Source organism: Symphodus melops, assembly GCF_947650265.1.
Source record: "Symphodus melops genome assembly, chromosome: 17".
In the NCBI taxonomy this organism is placed as follows: Eukaryota; Metazoa; Chordata; class Actinopteri; order Labriformes; family Labridae; genus Symphodus; species Symphodus melops.
In genome coordinates this window covers 20,068,686-20,087,151 of record NC_136707.1, presented here as the reverse complement: position 1 = coordinate 20,087,151, position 18,466 = coordinate 20,068,686, and the positions used below count along the sequence as shown (strand labels likewise).

General features: G+C 35.8%; 2 protein-coding genes and 1 long non-coding RNA gene across 3 annotated transcripts in view; 1 reads left to right on the top strand and 2 right to left on the bottom strand.

Moving 5' to 3' along the window:
- The window catches only part of LOC306837650 (nuclear GTPase SLIP-GC-like), a 76,448-nt gene that overhangs the window by 31,371 nt on the left and 26,611 nt on the right, over positions 1-18,466 (bottom strand). Inside the window, exon 5 of the mRNA XM_079365392.1 lies at positions 6,493-6,523. Coding sequence (XP_079221518.1) covers positions 6,493-6,523 — 31 coding nt within the window. The remainder of the gene's footprint in view (positions 1-6,492; positions 6,524-18,466) is intronic.
- Positions 5,254-6,181, bottom strand: LOC306837636. The gene is made up of 3 exons (XR_013780985.1): positions 6,113-6,181; positions 5,959-6,036; positions 5,254-5,349 (listed from the first exon to the last, which is right to left on the bottom strand). It is a non-coding gene; the product is annotated as an uncharacterized lncRNA (long non-coding RNA).
- LOC306837654 (centriolar coiled-coil protein of 110 kDa-like) lies at positions 16,596-18,284 on the top strand (the record flags this gene model as incomplete). The annotated part of the gene is made up of 5 exons (XM_079365397.1): positions 16,596-16,688; positions 17,126-17,199; positions 17,310-17,375; positions 17,501-17,560; positions 17,779-18,284. 5 exons carry the CDS (start codon positions 16,596-16,598, stop codon positions 17,852-17,854), a joined length of 369 nt encoding a protein of 122 aa, XP_079221523.1. The 3' UTR covers positions 17,855-18,284.

Here is an 18,466-nt window from a genome sequence, read left to right as displayed (position 1 = left end):
CATTTGGTATACAATGAATCAGGAAACAGTTTAAATGTGTCATGTTACGTGCAGGGTGCAGAGTGCTGCACTCACTTACAGATGGTGCAAGGCTCAATATTTTACAATGGTACAGTATATCTGTCACATTGGTATATACGGTATGTCGTGCCAAATATTTTAGATGAAAAAATAGGTATCAAAATTACACCTTATATGGAGCATGCTTTGCATTAGTTCAAAGTTCAGTCCCATGACAAAACATATTTTTAAAGATCAACAACAATCACGTATACTGTACTTTATATATGGAAGTAGCAGTCCCAAACCCCAACCCCTAAATTTCAATGTATGTGAAACACTTTTTTTTTCAATGGTGTTATTGAAAATATTTTCATGACTAAGTTCAAATAGAAGTTTAAATATTTAGAGTTATTGTGGCTTTAATTTTAATCAAAAAACTGTGCTAAAAAAATTGAAAGAAACATTTAGTGTTACAAAGTCTAAAAATCAGTGTGCAACTTTAAAAAAGGTCACTATCAAACATATAATCACTTCAATTTATTAAACTTTACGTCACACAGCGGTCACTTGCCCTTCCTTTTGTGTCACCAGTCTGACGTCTCCCCTGATCCCTGATTGTTTCCACCTGTTGCTCATTACTCTTGTGTTTCTTATCGTCTGCGTCTCCCTTTGTTCTTGTTAGATCCATGTACCTCCAGCGTCTCGTCCATAGCCCTCGTCACGTTCCTGTCTTGTCTTTGTTAAATATCTCGTGTTTTTGCATTTTGCCTGTCAAGGAGAGTGATTTTTTTCTTGTAAGTTTTGTGAATGTTTTCTTGTCTCCTGCCGTATGCAGCAATTTTTTATCTGTAATTGATTATAGTAATAGAGTTTAATTTTCATAGCTTTAGTCTTCTGCCTTTTGCAGCTATTTTTATTTTCTATAGATTATTAGTTAAAGAGATTTGTTTTTTTCATAGCTTTTTCCTTCCTGCCTCAGGCAGTGATTTATGTTTTCTCCAGAGTTTAGGATTATATTAATATTAATTATATATATAATATTAATATATAATATTATATATTAATATATAATATTATATTATTTTTCATAGCCTATTTATTTATCTCTCTGCCTTGTGATCATATGCGTTCAAGAAAAATAAAGACTTTATTTTTTTGAAAACATCCTCTGTATCCTCACCTTTGTCCAGGCCTGACACTTTTAGAGTTTTATGTAAATATCTTTGAAGAGTCGATAGCATTCATTAGTTACGGTTTCCTCTAAATTAGCAAGAATTGTCATTACCAAAACAGTCATTACTGAAACATATAATTATCAACTAAGATGTTTTGATACTGTGTAGTGTGTTTCATTTCATCAATCATTTAGTTTGAAATCAATGTGATCACTGTCAAGTATTTTAAAAAGAAAAATACTTTCAGATTTTGAAGAATTTTAAAATTTTGTTAAATTATTCAAATTTGTTAAAATTATTTGTTAAATGTTTTTTTTTTTATTGAAGAAATTGTGAAAAAAATGTAGAAACATTCTCATATACACAAGGTAAGGAACACAATCTTATCTGGTTAAAAGAATATTTTTTTATTAGCGATAAAGTGATACTATGTTTTAGTAGTGACAAATTTGTGGAGAGAAATAATCCTCAAACAGTATTAAAATACCATATACTGTATATGATTTATGATTATATTTTTAGGAATTACGGGATGATAAATGAATTAACAGTTTAAATGTCTTGTCTCTGTTATTCAGAAAGGGGGGGGGGGATTCTACACAGACCAAAAGCTTTTGTGTTTGTCTAAATTTTTAACAAAAACCTGCATGTTTGTATAACTGAAGTCAAACAAACATATCTTTTACTAGATGTGTATTTCAGTCATACAAAATTTCAAAATGGTCAGTTTTTGCTGAGATTGTGATTACTTTATGCCAAAATTATAAATAAACCTAAAGGCATTGTTCTTTCATCTTACCGCTTCTCTGCAGCCGGCACCTTGAATGAGGGAAAGAATCCCATATGCTCCTGACACATACTTCACTGTCACTGAGTGAAAGTCATTCAGTTCTTGGAGAAATTCCTGAAGTTTGGGGATTTCTATAAAATACATACATCAATTATATCCAGAGAAATTTCTCACATGTAAAAGAAAAATATTTTATTCACAAAGTCATCCATGGGCTCCACCTACCAGTTTCTTCTGCACTGAGTGTTTTTTCCTTCAGAAACTCTTTGGAGCTCACTGTGAACACTTTGAAACAGTCACCACTGAACTGTGTCTGCGCAAATAATCAATACATTAAGGTCAGGATTGCATTTAAGAGTCCTTTGCTTTACATTTTCTGAAATTTCACAACTCACCTGAACCCTCTTTAATTTCCTGAATTCTTTCATCACTTCATCCTTGGCTCGTATGTTCCTCTTAGATATGGCAGCACGAACACCACCTTCTGAACTGTAAGAAGAGATCAGTATCAGGCAGTACCTCATACATTATAGAAGCCCTGAAAAGTCGATCTCCAACTTCTTTAATATGATGTGCTTTTCTTTCCTCTCAGGATGAAAGTTAATACAAAAATCTAAACATACGAAAAAGTATATATGCTCATATGATTTTAAATAAATACAATAAATAGATTGCAGTAGATGCTCGCCAGCGTCTACTTTTCAATGAATTGTTAAAAAAAAAGTCACTTACAGATCATTTGAATCTTCAATAACATCAGACTTGGTGCAGATGAAGTGAATCCTCTGACATTGGCCACCATTTCCCATAATGCTGCTGGCACTCTGCAGTATCTCCCATGGTTCTTTCTCTGATGCTGCTCTGTTAATGTCAGTCACGATCCAAACAGTGGAACAGCTTTGAACAACCTAGATGGATAATCCAAGTTAATCGTGAATATAAGGGAATAATAATAACACAGAAATGCATTTCAATAAAGTCAATATCAAAATAATTCTACACATTTAATGCAAGATAATAAATTCAGCAATACATTTCAATGAAGTCAATATCAGTGTTTTGTAATAAAATAATGTTAAACTGAAGACAACATAATAAAAGTGATGCAATTAAATGAATTACCTTTTTCCACATCTTATCTCTACCCTTGTTGCGGTCCCCATTTCCAGGAAGATCAACAAGTGTGACATTCTGAAGAAGGTCATTATTTGGCACCCTTACAGTCACACACTTCACCAGAGGCCAAAACCATTTCTTTATGTCTTTAGCCATTCCGTACTTTGATCTGCTTCTTGTGTATTTCACAAGTCTTGCAGACAGCTCTTTCGCCTGACACATGAAATACAAGATTAAGCATTGTTTTTAAATGCAAAATGAAGAGTACAACATTCTGATTTGTTACAAGACGATCTATAAACTAGAAGGTAAAAGGACAGGATCTTCCTCTCAAGGCAACATTGGATATAGAGCTGTAGACATAAAGGATAAAGTCCATTCTATCTTAATTGTTCGGGACTGAATTTTCTCAACTTCCCCAAAATTCAACAGAGTTTGAATGTACATGATAGAAATCACTATATGTCTTACATTTTAAATGTTATACATTTCAAAACAAGGACGATTTAAACAAGTAAACAATTTCTTGACATACACTTGTATATGTAAGACTGATGCTGTAGATTTATTGTCTTTCTTACTGATTCACAGGTCAAGATTTTCTTCTTTGAAACGACAAATTCTTGAATTTCTCTGAAATGTTTGTCATTTAGGAGATGATCCACAGAAGGGTTTTTTTCCCACTCTTCTCCATACAGCGCTGACATCATTTCAACAGCATCATCGTAATCATCAGCATCTTCCTCTTTGCCGTTTTCATCATTCAGGATAAAAGTCAACAGGAACCACAACTCCTGCTTCAATTCCTTAAAAGCAGAGTTGAGTTTACTTGTATAGAATCAAATAAATAGCTAAAAAAAAATGCATTCAACACACACGCACACACACACACACATGCACACACACACACACACACACACACACATACACACAGTATATACATTCTCTTTAAAGACTATGGATTAAAGGATACGTTCATGTTCATCCTATTTTACCTCTTTTGTGATGAATTCAATCTCTGCCTCGTACTTCTGGTTCTGCTTGTTAGCCTCCACGTTAATGATGACTGTGGTACAAGCACTGACACTTCCTGAAGGTAAGAGATCCTTCTCTCCAACGATAGCATTTATTAAAGAGCTTTTTCCAGCCCCTGTTCTTCCAAAGACTCCAACCAGCTCCTTCTTTTCTGTCTCCAAGTCGCAGATTTTTTCCCTGTTGTGCAAGAGTTGGATGTTCATTCATATTAAGACATCTGCCTTCTCACTTTCATGTATGCATGACCATAACATAATCGAGCACAATTTAAATATTAATCCTGTTCTCACACATTCACAGCAGGTGAGGCAACAGCAGGAGCAACTTGGTAACTTGACCATGGATGTTTTAACATATCACTGCAGGAGTTAGGAATTGAAAACCCGAACATCTGTTTGAGAGATGACCAACACTACTGCTGATCCACAGCTGCCACATGTGAAGGACGGTAATTTATCTCTTGCTGTAATGTGAATGTCATGCAGGAAGTCAAAGCCAGATGTAAAATAAGTTAAAATTCTTGAACAGTTTCCTGACAAACTGCTGCATATAAACAGTACCAAAGAGTTAATAGATTTGACCCCAAGCTTGTGCACTCCCTGACTCCAAATCATAGACTGTAAATATTGATGGACAAAGTCTGAGTGACATCATCCATCTGTTACAGCAGGGGGGTTCCAGACACTCATCAGCAGCTGCCGCCATGTTGTTAATGCGTGTCTCAGCTTAACTGTCAGTCAACCTAACGGCAGGCTCAGAGCCAAAACTGAGGCGGGTTTACGAAGCGTTACATTGCGCCCAACTGTCGATCATTTCAGCTACACGCCTATCTATGGATAACACATCATTTTTAAAATTGTGTGCAACAACTAATCAGACCTATTTCCTTTTTTTGTACCAGGCTTTAAACAGTTAATAAAATGAATTCTCGTGTTAAAGGATTTATTGTAGCTCTAGAAGATGCAATAAATACAATGCAATACCTTTATCGGCACTAATCAATGAGTGTGTTTTCTTTTTGTGAAACTTTCTCACATGCCACACAAAAAGTGCTAAATTAAGAAGCTACCTCGAAGGCCAGTCACTATTCCCTGACACATAAGCAAATATTTAATATGATATATTTTTTTTCTTCCTCTAAAAAATCATTGAGCTTTGTTTTTTCTCCTTCGAGTATTTTGTTATGAACACGTTCCATGATGGTTCTCACTTCAAACACCCTGAATTGTTCTGTCGGAGAAATAAAAAGACAAAGAAACATGTGTATTAATTAGGTGCCATGTTAAACAAAACAAGAGGAAAAGGAAAAAGTGTGAGATAGCCTTTCTCTTAAATGTTAATTAAGGATAATTCAGAGAGTACCAACAAAGCAGCAAACATAAGATGGAAAAGGAAGCTAATTCGATAGTGAAAAAAACTACAGTCAACATATTTACTGAATGGTACAAAACTAAATATTTGGCATCCATAGCAAAGCCCAAACACTGTGCCTGACCACACCTCATTTTAAGACTAACATGGGCCTGTTGGTCTTGTTAGTCAGGTTTGTTAATGTACATTTGTTATTCAAACAGTGTCAGTGCTGGACATGCAAATGAGAACTAAACTTGGCAGAAACTAATATTAACACTTGTCCTGCCCTGTGAGCTGCTCAGGCCAAGTGAAAGGCCCATAGATTAAGTCAATGTTTAATTTATGAATTAATCTAAGGATTTATATTGTTGCTATGGCATGTTGTTAAGAGACTCCTACCGTTGAATATAAAGTCAGAATATATGTATGCTGTTGATTGCGGTGTTCTGGTGGTTGTTGTAATTGTCCTCATTGTAACATCTATACCTGCATATGTGGAGTGCTTTCGTTGTTTCTTAGTTGGTAGTGGTAGACATCTGCTGGACTCCTTCTGAAGCGTGACACCTAAGGTTTAATATGAAGTCATGACACAATGCATGTATGCTGGTGGTTATAATTGTTCTCAATGTCACATATATACCTGCATATGTGGTTTTCTTTTGTTGTTTTTTAGTTGGTGATAGACATCCACTGGACTCCTTCTGAAGCGCAACACCTAAGGTTCAATAGAAAGTCATGACACAATATATGAATTCTGGAGGTTGTAATTGTTCTCATTGTTATATATATATATATATATACCTGCATATGTGGAGTGCTGTCGTTGTTTCTTAGTTGGTGGTGGTAGACATCTGCTGGAATCCATCTGAAGCTCCAACCTTCTTTTTCCTTATTTTTCATCGAAAAACAAAATGACCTTTTTACCTCTTTCAACATTAAAACATGCAAATAGCTGATTTGTCAAAGCTAGACATTGTTGCTTCGAAACATAAATCAAACATAAGATACTTTAGACCTTACCTTTATTATTTGTGTTACTGTTGGCCAAAACCTAAAGATGAAATATTTGACTCATTGAAACAGATATTATCCAAGCTATAATTGAATGTGTCCACCATTAATTCAGACATTTCTTCAGTCAAATATGGTGTTTTTTTTGTCAGGACACATCAGTGATTCTATTGCACATTGCTGAGAAATAGAGGTAAAAGCATAACAACAGCATCACTGGAAAATGTGTTTTAACCTTACCTGAGCAGAATCATCATTCTAAGAATAAAACCATGTAATATTTCATCATACAAATAAAATATTTTTAGGATGACTGTAATACATGGCATATACAACGCTAAACCAAGATAAAATGCTTTGTATTCACATTACCTGATGTGTTGCATTTTTCTGAACCTAATGTCAAAGCAAGAATTTAAAAATCCATAATTAGTGAAGAAAAAAAAAAGAGAAAATATTAATACAATGAAAAGTATTACCTTCAGAGACTTAAGTGCTGTCTTGAATTTTGACCGAGGTCCAATGATCGGGATCAAGTTATTGATGTCATCTTTATCAAGACAGTAAAAACTTTCCTCATCAATGCCTTGACCTGTTATCAGGAAAACAATTCACAAGAATCTTTGCAAAGCAAAACCAAACCATAATGTGAAATGTTGAAATTCTGTCAGGTACAAGTTGTATTGCGGAGCTATCTTAAATCACATTTTATGTTTCTATTAGCAAATGATTGAATGTTTCAGTATTGGTGGGACATTGCCGGTGACCATCAAAAAGAATGGTAATACTTTACCTTGAAAAATTTTTATCCAATCGCTGAGACCCCATTCAATTAATTTTGTTTTAACAAAACCATCCATGATCAGAAACAGCAACTGTAAAGTAATCACATAATAATATAAAATATTGTATTACAACTTCCCATTCACTTCTAACAATAAAACATTTAGTACATTTGATTTCAAAAGCTGCAGTTCACATGCATCCATAAACATTACAAGAACAGGGATCACAAATGGCACTGTAGCAATGAAAATGCATTTAAACTGTAGGAAAGATGTTGATTTCCAATTTAATTAATATTGGAAAGAATCTACAACCTGAAATTGTAAAAAACATTTAAAAAAAAATCCCAATTCCTCTCAAATCTTTCAGTTTTGTTAATCTTTTTTATAAAGTTAAGTTTGATGAAAATGACTTGGATGAAGGACATTTTTAACCATAACTTTGAAGTTGTATGTTTTTAAAACAAATGACATCTCTATTCCTTTCTCATCTTATGTAACGCCACTTTACTTACAATTCCTTTGGAGTCTGTAGACGATCCTTAACACAAGTCCAGAAATCTCCACAGATGGCTGTATCAATACTCTCAGATGATTAAGTAAAAAAACAATAACATCTCAAGCAGTCATTAAACCTCCATCACTTCAGTCTTGTCAAATACACAAGAGGTTACATGACCTGATACTTAAATAACTTTCAGTATGTTCCTCTTCCTGTAAATGGAAGCGATGTTTCATTCAACTTTAAATTCACTTTTACTTCCTCATGAACTTGTTTGTTAACAATCACACTTCACAAGTTGATTCAACATTTTTCTTATTAACTTCAATTATCTCTTCCTTTCACAAAGAAACTTTAAATAATGATCACAACCTTTTTTCTTTAACCATAATGACTAGTTGAGTTTACTTTTCTCCTTTGTTGTCAGACACACAGTAAATCATATATTTCTTCCTCCTTTTCAATATTTCTTCTCTGGAGCCGTTGCTGTGTTCTGCAGCTATCAGACAGAAGTGAAGGACAAACGTTTCTATAAATGGACCCAAACTTAACTAAAGGTCTGTATTTTAATTAATATGCTTAAATAATTGCAAAGATAACAGGCATGTGTCAGAGTGAATCATTCAGGTTGTTTTTGATACGTAAAGCTGAAACTCAGAAGTTTCTGCCAAGTGTCTTTTGTACACAATCACAACATCTAGCAGTGAAAGGGTTAACTGTGGACAGTAGGATTCTTTTTTCTGAGTTTAAACGTTTGAACATTTTTATTTATACCTCTATAAACTTGATTAAATGGTAGATTTGGTGGTTAAAGTCCAAAGTGATTTGGGCTGGGATGTTCTTCTCATTGACTTTAATGCAACGTTTGAAAGGGTTGTCCAGTCAACAATTAACATTAATCCACCAGCTGTATGTAAATGTAACTCATAAACAGGTTTTATAGGAGTGTCTTTGTTGCTGTAACGTAGATCTGTTATGATGAACCACACCTGTATTATATGTTCACAAAGCAGACCAACAGTTTCTGCCTCAGTGCAGTTCTTACTGCAAAACAGCTCTTGTATAAAACAAAAAATGCCATCACAATCTAAAACCAAGAGCAACAACCACTCTGATGTGTGTACTCAATTATTTATCTTCATGAGTTAAAAAAATACAGTGCTTGACATGTGCGAATACCATTAATTAATTTCTGGTTCAAAGTATCAACAGCAGTTAACTCACTAAACAACACACCCAAAAGTTAAACTCAGGATAAAAGATTGCTCCAACAAAACATAAGGCAAATACGATGAGCCACCTTCTACACAGGTTTACTGCTGTAGGTTTGTGTGTGGTTGCCTGATGTCAGGAAACTGTAATATTGCAAAGTTTAAAAGAAAATGCTTCGACTTCATGAGAAACAAACACTAAGTATGGGATAGGTGATTTTAAGAGTCTGAATTTTGCTTGTTGATTTTTGTTCAGAAACTCTATTGGAACTCCAATTTGTCAGAACACAAACTGATGTCAGGGAAACATTAAGTTACTTTAATATGATGGACAAAAAGTGCAAACACTCCGTAAAGGACAAAACAGGCAGCAAAATCAGTAGACGTGCAACTTGAAAAAAACAAGGTTGAAAACAAATATAATGGAGACGTGGAGCTGCAAAAGGAATGAACATGCTGCACATAATGAATACGTTAATCATAAACATTCAGCAAATACAAATGACCAAAAGTCAAAAACACACAAACAGTAAACAAATGACAGAAAAAAGTTGCTTGTTTAGTCTTCACAGCAGATAGAGGGCGCTACTTAAACTTTACATGATGAAATGTTTTTTTACAAAGGACATCATTAACAGAGATGGAAGGTTTTGAGATGGCGGGTGGAAGAAACAGACCCCCAACCTCTGGGACTGATGAAACAACGAACAAACCAAAGTTAGGAGGTACGTTCCGGTTCCCTTATAAAGCAATCTCCTCGGACCTCTGCCGAACCGGAAGTAGTTCCAGACCCGCCATGTTGAGGATCGTGAACGGAGGAGAGAGGATCGAGGAAACACGAGAGCCGACTTCACGGATTTACAGCACATTTGGTTGAATAGAAATTTTTGGCAGCTGCAGCACTTTTATACCAAATTCACAATAAAGACAAACAACATTTACAATTGATTGAGTTTTATTGCATGATGTACCATAATGAATTCATTCAGAGACACAACAAACATTGTACAGTACAGTTAATATCAGGAAACCAGAAAAGTTTGTCTGAAAATAAAATGAACTTGAATATTTTTTATAATCACAAAGTTAAAAGTTTCTTTTGCACTAAAAAGTGTTCTGTCCTTAACTATTACTAGAAAAAAGAAAGATCATCCCTTGAAACCACTGAAATCTCAATTCTTTGATTTTGGTTGAAGATTTAATAAGAAATATAATAATCAATGAAACTGCAGGGTTTAAATCAAATCATCCACTTCTAGATTCATAAAACAAAAACACACAAACTCATTCCCACATATTTTTAGAGTATAAAAAAGCTAATAAATAAGTTGATGTCTTGCTGAAAAAGAGGTCGGTTACAGTTCTGTCACACCTCATGTACAGAGGTTATATTCCTCAGCAGAGGCTGTGGGGACTGAATCTGACTCGGCCCTCTGCTGCATGTCATCCTCTAACTCTCTTCCTGTTTCCTGTCTCTCTTAGCTGTCCTTTCTAATAAAGGCTAAAAGGTCAAAAAAGAAACCATTAACATGAAAAACACATCATCCCCGATCCCACCAAAACCCATCACTATTTCTGACCTGAGGCCCACGATCATTCAAAAGGAAAACTGTCCGATCACTACTCTAAAATCTTGATGTATTTAACTCACATCAAAAAAACTCAAACCTGAAAACACATCACTCAAAGACAGCAGAAATAAACATCTGATGAAAAGGTTGAGACCAGATCCAGAAGCCTTGTTTTACTTCTCCATGTTCTCAGTGGGACCCTCAGTGGTTAAACAGGCCTCAGCTGTTTCTCTGCATCCAGTAAACCTGAAATGCAATCCAACTTTATTTGTTCAGCACTTTAAAACCACCACAAATGACCAAAGTGCTGTACAGTAAAATAAAATACATAACAGCTCACATGAGATTAAAAAAAAGTTCATACAAAATAAATTAAAAGGCATAAAACCTGAGTCAAGGTACGCAGTAAAAGAAATAAAAAATAAAATTGATGTCTTACGAAGTCTCAAAGGCCAAGGAGAAGAGAAGAGGCCTGTTTAAAGTGCTGAGGCAGATTCGGAGCCAGAACAGCAAACACATGATCCCCTCTGAAATAACCATAAGAGAGTTAAACAGGACGCTTGTGAGATTCTACTGATGACTTTCATGTTACCATTTTATTGTCTCCCAGAATGTTAACTTTTAATCAGGAGTTTTACTTAAACTTACCTGTGCAGCTGACGGGCCGGGTTGATCAGCACTGGTGTGAATAGAAGCATTGTTAGCAAATGCTACAAAAATAAGTGAAGTAATTTTTACAGTTTAAAATCAGATCATTATCTACTTTTAAACATGTTTTACCTGACTGGTGATGTTTCTTTATGTGGGATTTTCTTCAGGTCTTTATAGTATTTTGTCACCGTCTCAAGCTCCTCTTTGACATCTAAATAACAAAAAATTAAACTTCAACCTTGAAAAAAAATTCTTTAAATGTTGGTGTGCACTTCCTGTGTTAAAGCAACAACATGTCAGTTTGGTGCCCTTTGGCACCCACTGGAAGTCGAATGCCCTTTACATGAACCTTGGCCAACTCCTAAAGTTACATACTGCATCGGGTTGCTAAAGAGATGGCGGATAAATGTTCCTCCATGTTGGAACTTTCTCTATTGTATCAACCTGTGAAACAACTGTTTAAAGGTGGAAAAGATGCACATAATGTTCCTGTACCTTCATCTCGATAGATAGATAGATAGATAGATAGATAGATAGATAGATAGATAGATAGATAGATAGATAGATAGATAGATAGATAGATAGATAGATAGATAGATAGATAGATAGATAGATAGATAGATAGATAGATAGATAGATAGATAGATAGATACTTTATTGATCCCGAGGGAAATTCAAGATACCATCAGTGCTATAACAATGACAGGATATGTCCACATAATCTGGGATTACTTGTGAAATATTATAATATAAATAATATACTGGTGTTTTGATCACTTGTTCACATTCACTTACCTGGAACTGATTGATCATCTGTATTGATCGTTTGGCTCATGGACCTCAGCATTGTTACCATCAGTGTCTTCTGGATGTCCTCCTGAATATGATTTTAAATATTTACATTTTACAGTTATAACCAACATACCTTTTTTAGGATTTACTGGATGATACATGAATTAACATAAAGAAAAAAAAGTCTACACAGACCAAAAGCTTTTGTGTTTGTCTTAATTTTTAACAAGAACCTGCATGTTTGTATAACTGCAGTCAAACAAAGTTTCTTAGGATTGATGCACATTCCACTTAAATGAAAAAAAAACCTTGATGTGAATATTACTATAGAATCATAAATCAAGATTAAGATGTGCTACACTATGTGTTTTACTTTATAACACTCATAAAAGGTATTATATGGTGAATTATGAAATATGACAAACCATTAGTTTTGCCAGATTTAACTACATTGTATTTTTAGCATCCTCAAACATGTCGACCTTGGCACCAACATGCTGCTCAATGATGTCCCTCATGGCTTTCAGAGAGCCTTTGCCTTTACATTGTTGTGCACCTACAGAAAAACAGAAAATGGTCATAAATGCACATTAATGACATTTATTTGTTTGGTGTAAAGTTTCATATGACCAGATCTTTTGTCTTACCATCATAACACTTCTGCATGTGTTCCTCGATTGATGTCGTCAGGCTGTTGTAGATTTCTTTCTTACGCTCTCGGATGGTTTTATCGAGTTTTGCTTTTATTTTTTCTTCCTACAACAGAAGATAAAAAAACATTTAAAGAAAAAACATGCACATCTGCAATGCTAACATGGGCCTTATTGGTGGTGTTCTACATACGAAACAAAAATAATTTTATTTGGCTTCTTTCTTAAATGTTGTCTTTGTTCAATATGTCAATCACGAACATGCTTCAGTTGATTTGCTCACCTCGTTGTTGAGTCAAGTCAAGCACATTTATTTATAAAGCACATTGAAAAACAGTCACAGCTGACCAAATTGCTGTAAAATGCATTAAAGAAACACTTTACAGAGCATCAGAATATCCACAAAAACACAAAAGAAAATATGATAGTATAAATAGAAGAGATAATGAGAGCAACAACTGAAACCTGAAAGAACCACCTATTCAGGATCAGAAGACTAACACGCCAACACATAAAACTACGTCTAGAGAGGGGACTCAAAAGAGTCAGTAGAGGATGTAGACCTGATGGGAAGAGGGAGTCTGTTCCACAGTTTAGGGGCTGTCTGATGATCTAAGGGGGCTCCATGAGGAGTATGGCCTGAGGAGGTCAGTAATGTATTGGGGGGCTACGCCATTCAGGACTTTAAAAACAAACAAAGTAATCTGAAAATCGATTCTGAATTGTATTTGGAGCCAGTGAAGGGACACTAACAGGACTGATGTGCTCCCTCTTGAGTTGGGTCTCCTTTACCTTGATAATAAGAGTGGTGGGTTGAAGATTAAAACAGCCTTAGAATTCCTCGTGTATGTTCAGTTGAAGAGGATCTCACAGTTGAAGTTTAAGTTCTCCTAATCAATAAACTATACTACAATAATAAATCCATGCGGCTCAGTCCGTAATTGATCCTCAACTCCCTGAATCCCTTCTAACCCTCCCAAGACAACAGCTCTCTCTCTTAAAGTGACAGTAATCTACCTCACTGCTCTTAAGAGAAGATACCTTATTAAAATCCATATGAATTGAATCAAATTATTTTGAATTGACTCTTAAGTGAACTTATAAAATGAAATCCCATAAATAAAAGACAAAGGTATGGCAAAAGACAAAAAAGACCAAAATTACTGACTGCTTCTTAGTTATTTTAACACGTATGAATGCAACTTGGCTCCCACAATAAGCTTAAAACAAAACTATTAGATGAGACGTTTCCATCACTGTCTCTTACCTCTGTCCTGAGAAATTCCAGTTGCAGCTGCACACCTTTGTACTTTTCAACCAGAGTCTTTGTGCCGAGTGAAAAGGAACTGATGGCCCCGTTGAATGGATCACATGTTGATTCATTTCTGAAACATTAACATTATTATTATTATTATCATTATTGTTATAGTTGTATTTTTTAAAGAGGTATTGTCTAGACCTAGTTTAATAACTTCTTACGGGAAGGTCTTTCTAAATTCCTCATCGATGCTCTCCATCAGCTTTGAAGCTAATCTCTCATTTAGGTTTTGTGGTTTCCCTTTTTTAGGTTTGGAGATGCCATTGTTTCCGACGATGGACTTCAATCTACTGTGAAAAGCACTTCCTTTTACCCTCTTCTGAAACAAATAAAAACAAAGACAAACATTCAATGATTAACTTTTAAATATCAAGGGACAAATCAATGGTTTGCATAAAGGAACAAAATATTCAAATACATACGGGATATAAGAAGGACTTCAAGACACTTTCCCTTGAGCTATTGGATTTTTCAACACCCTCCTCAAGGCACGTCATAAAAGTCCTATAGGACTTTAAAATAAGCTCATAGAGATTCTCTAATGCACATTTCAAGTTTTCTTCAAGCCCTATGCACACCTTTGCTTTAACGTCAGCCTGTAATCAAAGAGAAAACATTTAATGTTCATACAATTAAACTATATACTGTATGTTAATCATAACGTAATGTGTCTATGTTAGAAGAAATATCCAGCACAGTGTTTTTACCACTTAGAAACAACAAATAACGTAGTATCAGACCTAACATACTCTATTATACCAGATTATGTTGTTCTAATGCATCTTTTATTGGAACATCTATAAAAAAACATAAATTTTCTTGAGATAACTCCTCAGGTTACTCCTGAAGGCAGAGCATCAAGGAAGAATGATTGAATTACACTGAGACTTCTATGGACATCTGGCTCTAAGCTGCGTAGTTAAATCCAGATGTGACCTGATCAGGATTTACATAAACTTTTGGTACAAGAAACATACTGTATGTGACTCTTAAAGAAAGTAAAGTTTACAATGTAAAATAAAGACCACACACAAGTCATCACAGACTCACTACTTAAAGGACTACGTTTAGTTTGACATGACATTGTATTTGTCGAATTACAGTCTATGTTTTCTTATTAAGCCACCATAGACATCAAATGTGGCGTCTGCAGTCTAAGTAGTAAATGATATGATTTATCAGACCAATGATTGTATTTCATTCAAACAAGGTTTTAAACTGTGTCTTGAAGGAGAAAAGTCAACAGTCAAGATGGTTATTTGAGATGGAAGTAAGCAACAACCTCTGATGCATTTATATAATATAATCTATGAGTGAACCTATGAACTGACATATACTTGCTAGGGACCTTTTTTTTGCATTTGCTAGTATCTGTTTGTAACATCTTATTGTTGTCTAATAACATTTAATTCAGTCGACAACTTGCAGTGTCTTTGCAGCCGTGCTGCTCTTTTAGTACCATCTGTTTTTGCTTTGTGAAATTTACACTCCTACTAGCTGCAGTGCGGTAGTTCAGCTCTCAGGGAAAGTTGAGGTGTAAGACCCTCGTCCCTCGAGTCATGCTGCCCACCTTCTCTGTTCATTAACTTTAGTAACTATTTATTACTGTTGATTTGAATGCACCATCATATATAAACTTTATTACAGGCTCTAAGCCCAATAGGAAGACATACAGTATATTAAAAAACAGTTACATAAACAAAAAAACCAAAAAAAAACCTTTTTCACAAGAGTCTTAAAAGGCACTCATACCAATGCTTCCATAGATGTGATTGATATTGGACCGAGCTACACCTGGGCCTTGTGAGCCTCAGAATAATTCAGTTTTGTGACTCATCAAGTCGACACATGAACTTAAACATCAGGTTCCTCAAGAGGGCCTGTAAACAGCATAATCTCAATTCACAAAAAAGCTTACTAGCATTGCTGCTCCTGGGCTTCTTCAGCAGTGTCCTCAAACAATCATTGTATGCTACTTTCAGTTTGCGCATGGTCTCCTTTTTTGTAAAGGGGCTGCATACATAGGGGTGCAGTAAACACGAAACAAGTTCACATCATCAGAGCAGTAATGGAATTTCCTTACTAACATGTTCGCTTGGACCTACAACATTCGTCTTTGCCTGTACATGTCAGCATCAACTTCCATCTTGTCAGTAATGATGTGCCCAAGATATTTTGTACAGTTGGATACACAGATGCATTGCAGTGACAGGTAAAACATTGGGAAGTGCAGCTTCTGATCCTCCATAGTCCTACAAACCAATGCAACACTCTTTTTTGCATTGTACTGAACATCAAACTCATCCCCATACGTTCAGCATATATCCAACAACTGCTGGAACCCTACAGTGCTGGGGGACATAATAACTACATTTTCTGCGTACATCAGGTGGTTTAACAGAGTGATCCCTATTAGACAACCAGTCTTACACTTCCCCAGCTGCTTTGAAAGTGATGCCACTCTGGGGCTGGCTAACTTAAGATGTTCATTTGCCACAAGACCGCTCCCTGCAGGAGAGAGTGAGAGCCCAGGTATTAATGTGCACTGACTGTTTGTGTCCAGCAGAGGTCAATCATGCTCTGTGTTTATATGTGCATCCTTTTTCCCTGCCTCAGTTACGCGCAGCCCTTAATGACGTCCATGACATCTTCTTCGAAATTCCAACGGTTGGCGTTGCTGCAGCAGGACAGGGAGCTGCGAGCAGAGAGGAAACTACGAGACATGGTACCTTAAAAACACAGGACAGAAATCCCTCCTGTAGACGTACTGTACTTTAGAAGAAGGAACACATTTTAAAAAGGAAGGCCTGACATTAAAGTTCAGACATCTTGTCACACCTTTTAGAGAGCATGAAAACTAACCAGACATTGAAATTGTGAGCGATGAATCATGTTCATGTTCGGGAGTTTATATTGGAGTATACCAACCAAACATTTGTCTTTACAATTTGTGGATTAACAAAGAAAGCCATGGCTTTTTCTTTCAAGTTATATTTAAAATCATTGGAGTACCTTCTGGGGACTTTTTTTGGGGGGGACACACATTTATATTTCAACTTTCAGGGAAGTCATTGTTTTCTTGCAGCTTAGTAACATGCTCTCTCTTGTCTATGTCAACACTTCCATCATGAACTAAACAGTAATGTTCTTTACCAACTGTAGGAGAAAGCTAAATGCCCCAAGGAGAGAGTGGTTTTGTCTGCTGCCACGCAGAGGTCTCTGGACCGGAAAAAGAGGTGGGATTCCAAAGAAGACAACTGCCTCACTGATTTTATATTTTAGGGTTTAAAAAAAGAGATCCAATGAAAAAAAGTAATTTTATTGTTTTTTTTGGCCCCCCCATCAGGGTTGGTCAATCCCCAGCTCAGGCTAGGAAGACGCAACATAAACCAAAGACCCCGACAACCAACAGGTAAAAACAAAGAGTGCTAATTCAACAGGTTTTCCATTTAGTTTCTAGCAAAACATCCCCCCCCCCCCCCCCCCCCCCCCCCCCCCACACACACACATATTGTATGTTATATCTTCCTTTTCTAGAGTCCTGAAGCCAAACCAAGGCCAAAACTCTCCCATCCAAGGCCAGCTGAATCGCCAAGGGTGAGACACCATGATAAACTTTCAGAGCCTTTGTAAAAACGTCTCACTTTCATCAAACATATGAACCGCTACATGTTGATTGGCTTTAAGATGTTTTTGTATAACACATACATGTCATTTCAAAAACAGACACGTAATTTAACAATCACAACATTGTTTTGATCAGCCTCCAGTAACTGAAACATCATCACAATATTCCCATGTTTGTGTCCTCTCAGGAGCTGGTACAAGAGGACCCCAGAGGACAGAGTGAGGCGCTCCGACAGCCTGAAGAAGCAGCACTCTCTTGGATAACCTGTGACTCAACATGTCCTGATGTGTGAACTTGAATTTTTAGACTTTGAATACAAACGTTGCACCACAGAAACTTAAGTCAACGCTGCTAAAAAAACCAATCGTCTGTATTCCAGCTCCTGGAATTCGAATGATTGTGTTTTCTTCTACACTTTCGCTCATTGATTTACGTCACCGCAATGCCAATGTTTCTGACTGTTGTATCCTGCTGAAATAGCTTCTTTAGCAACTGATTGTTCTTAAACACATGTAGCCTGAGTATTTATGATGAACAGGTGGATGATTGTTATTTGTTTAAAGAAAAACAAAAAGCGTATCTGTACTAAAGTGCAAGATTCAGAGTAAAAAATGTTTTATCTGTGCCTAAGAACTATTCCTTTGCTCTCTGTAGTATTAAAGCATGCATATTGACTTTAATTGTTTGTAACCTCTCACAGAGCTGTAAGTGCTTTTAAAATGGTCAGGTTGAGTCACATAATGCAAAGTGCACTTTACCATGTTTTTGTAACACTTATACGTGTCCCTAGTCCATCTACAAACTCTCCTATTATAAGTCAAATCATTTGCATTTAAAGCTACAGACAGGATCAGAGTGGATTTAGAACAACAAAC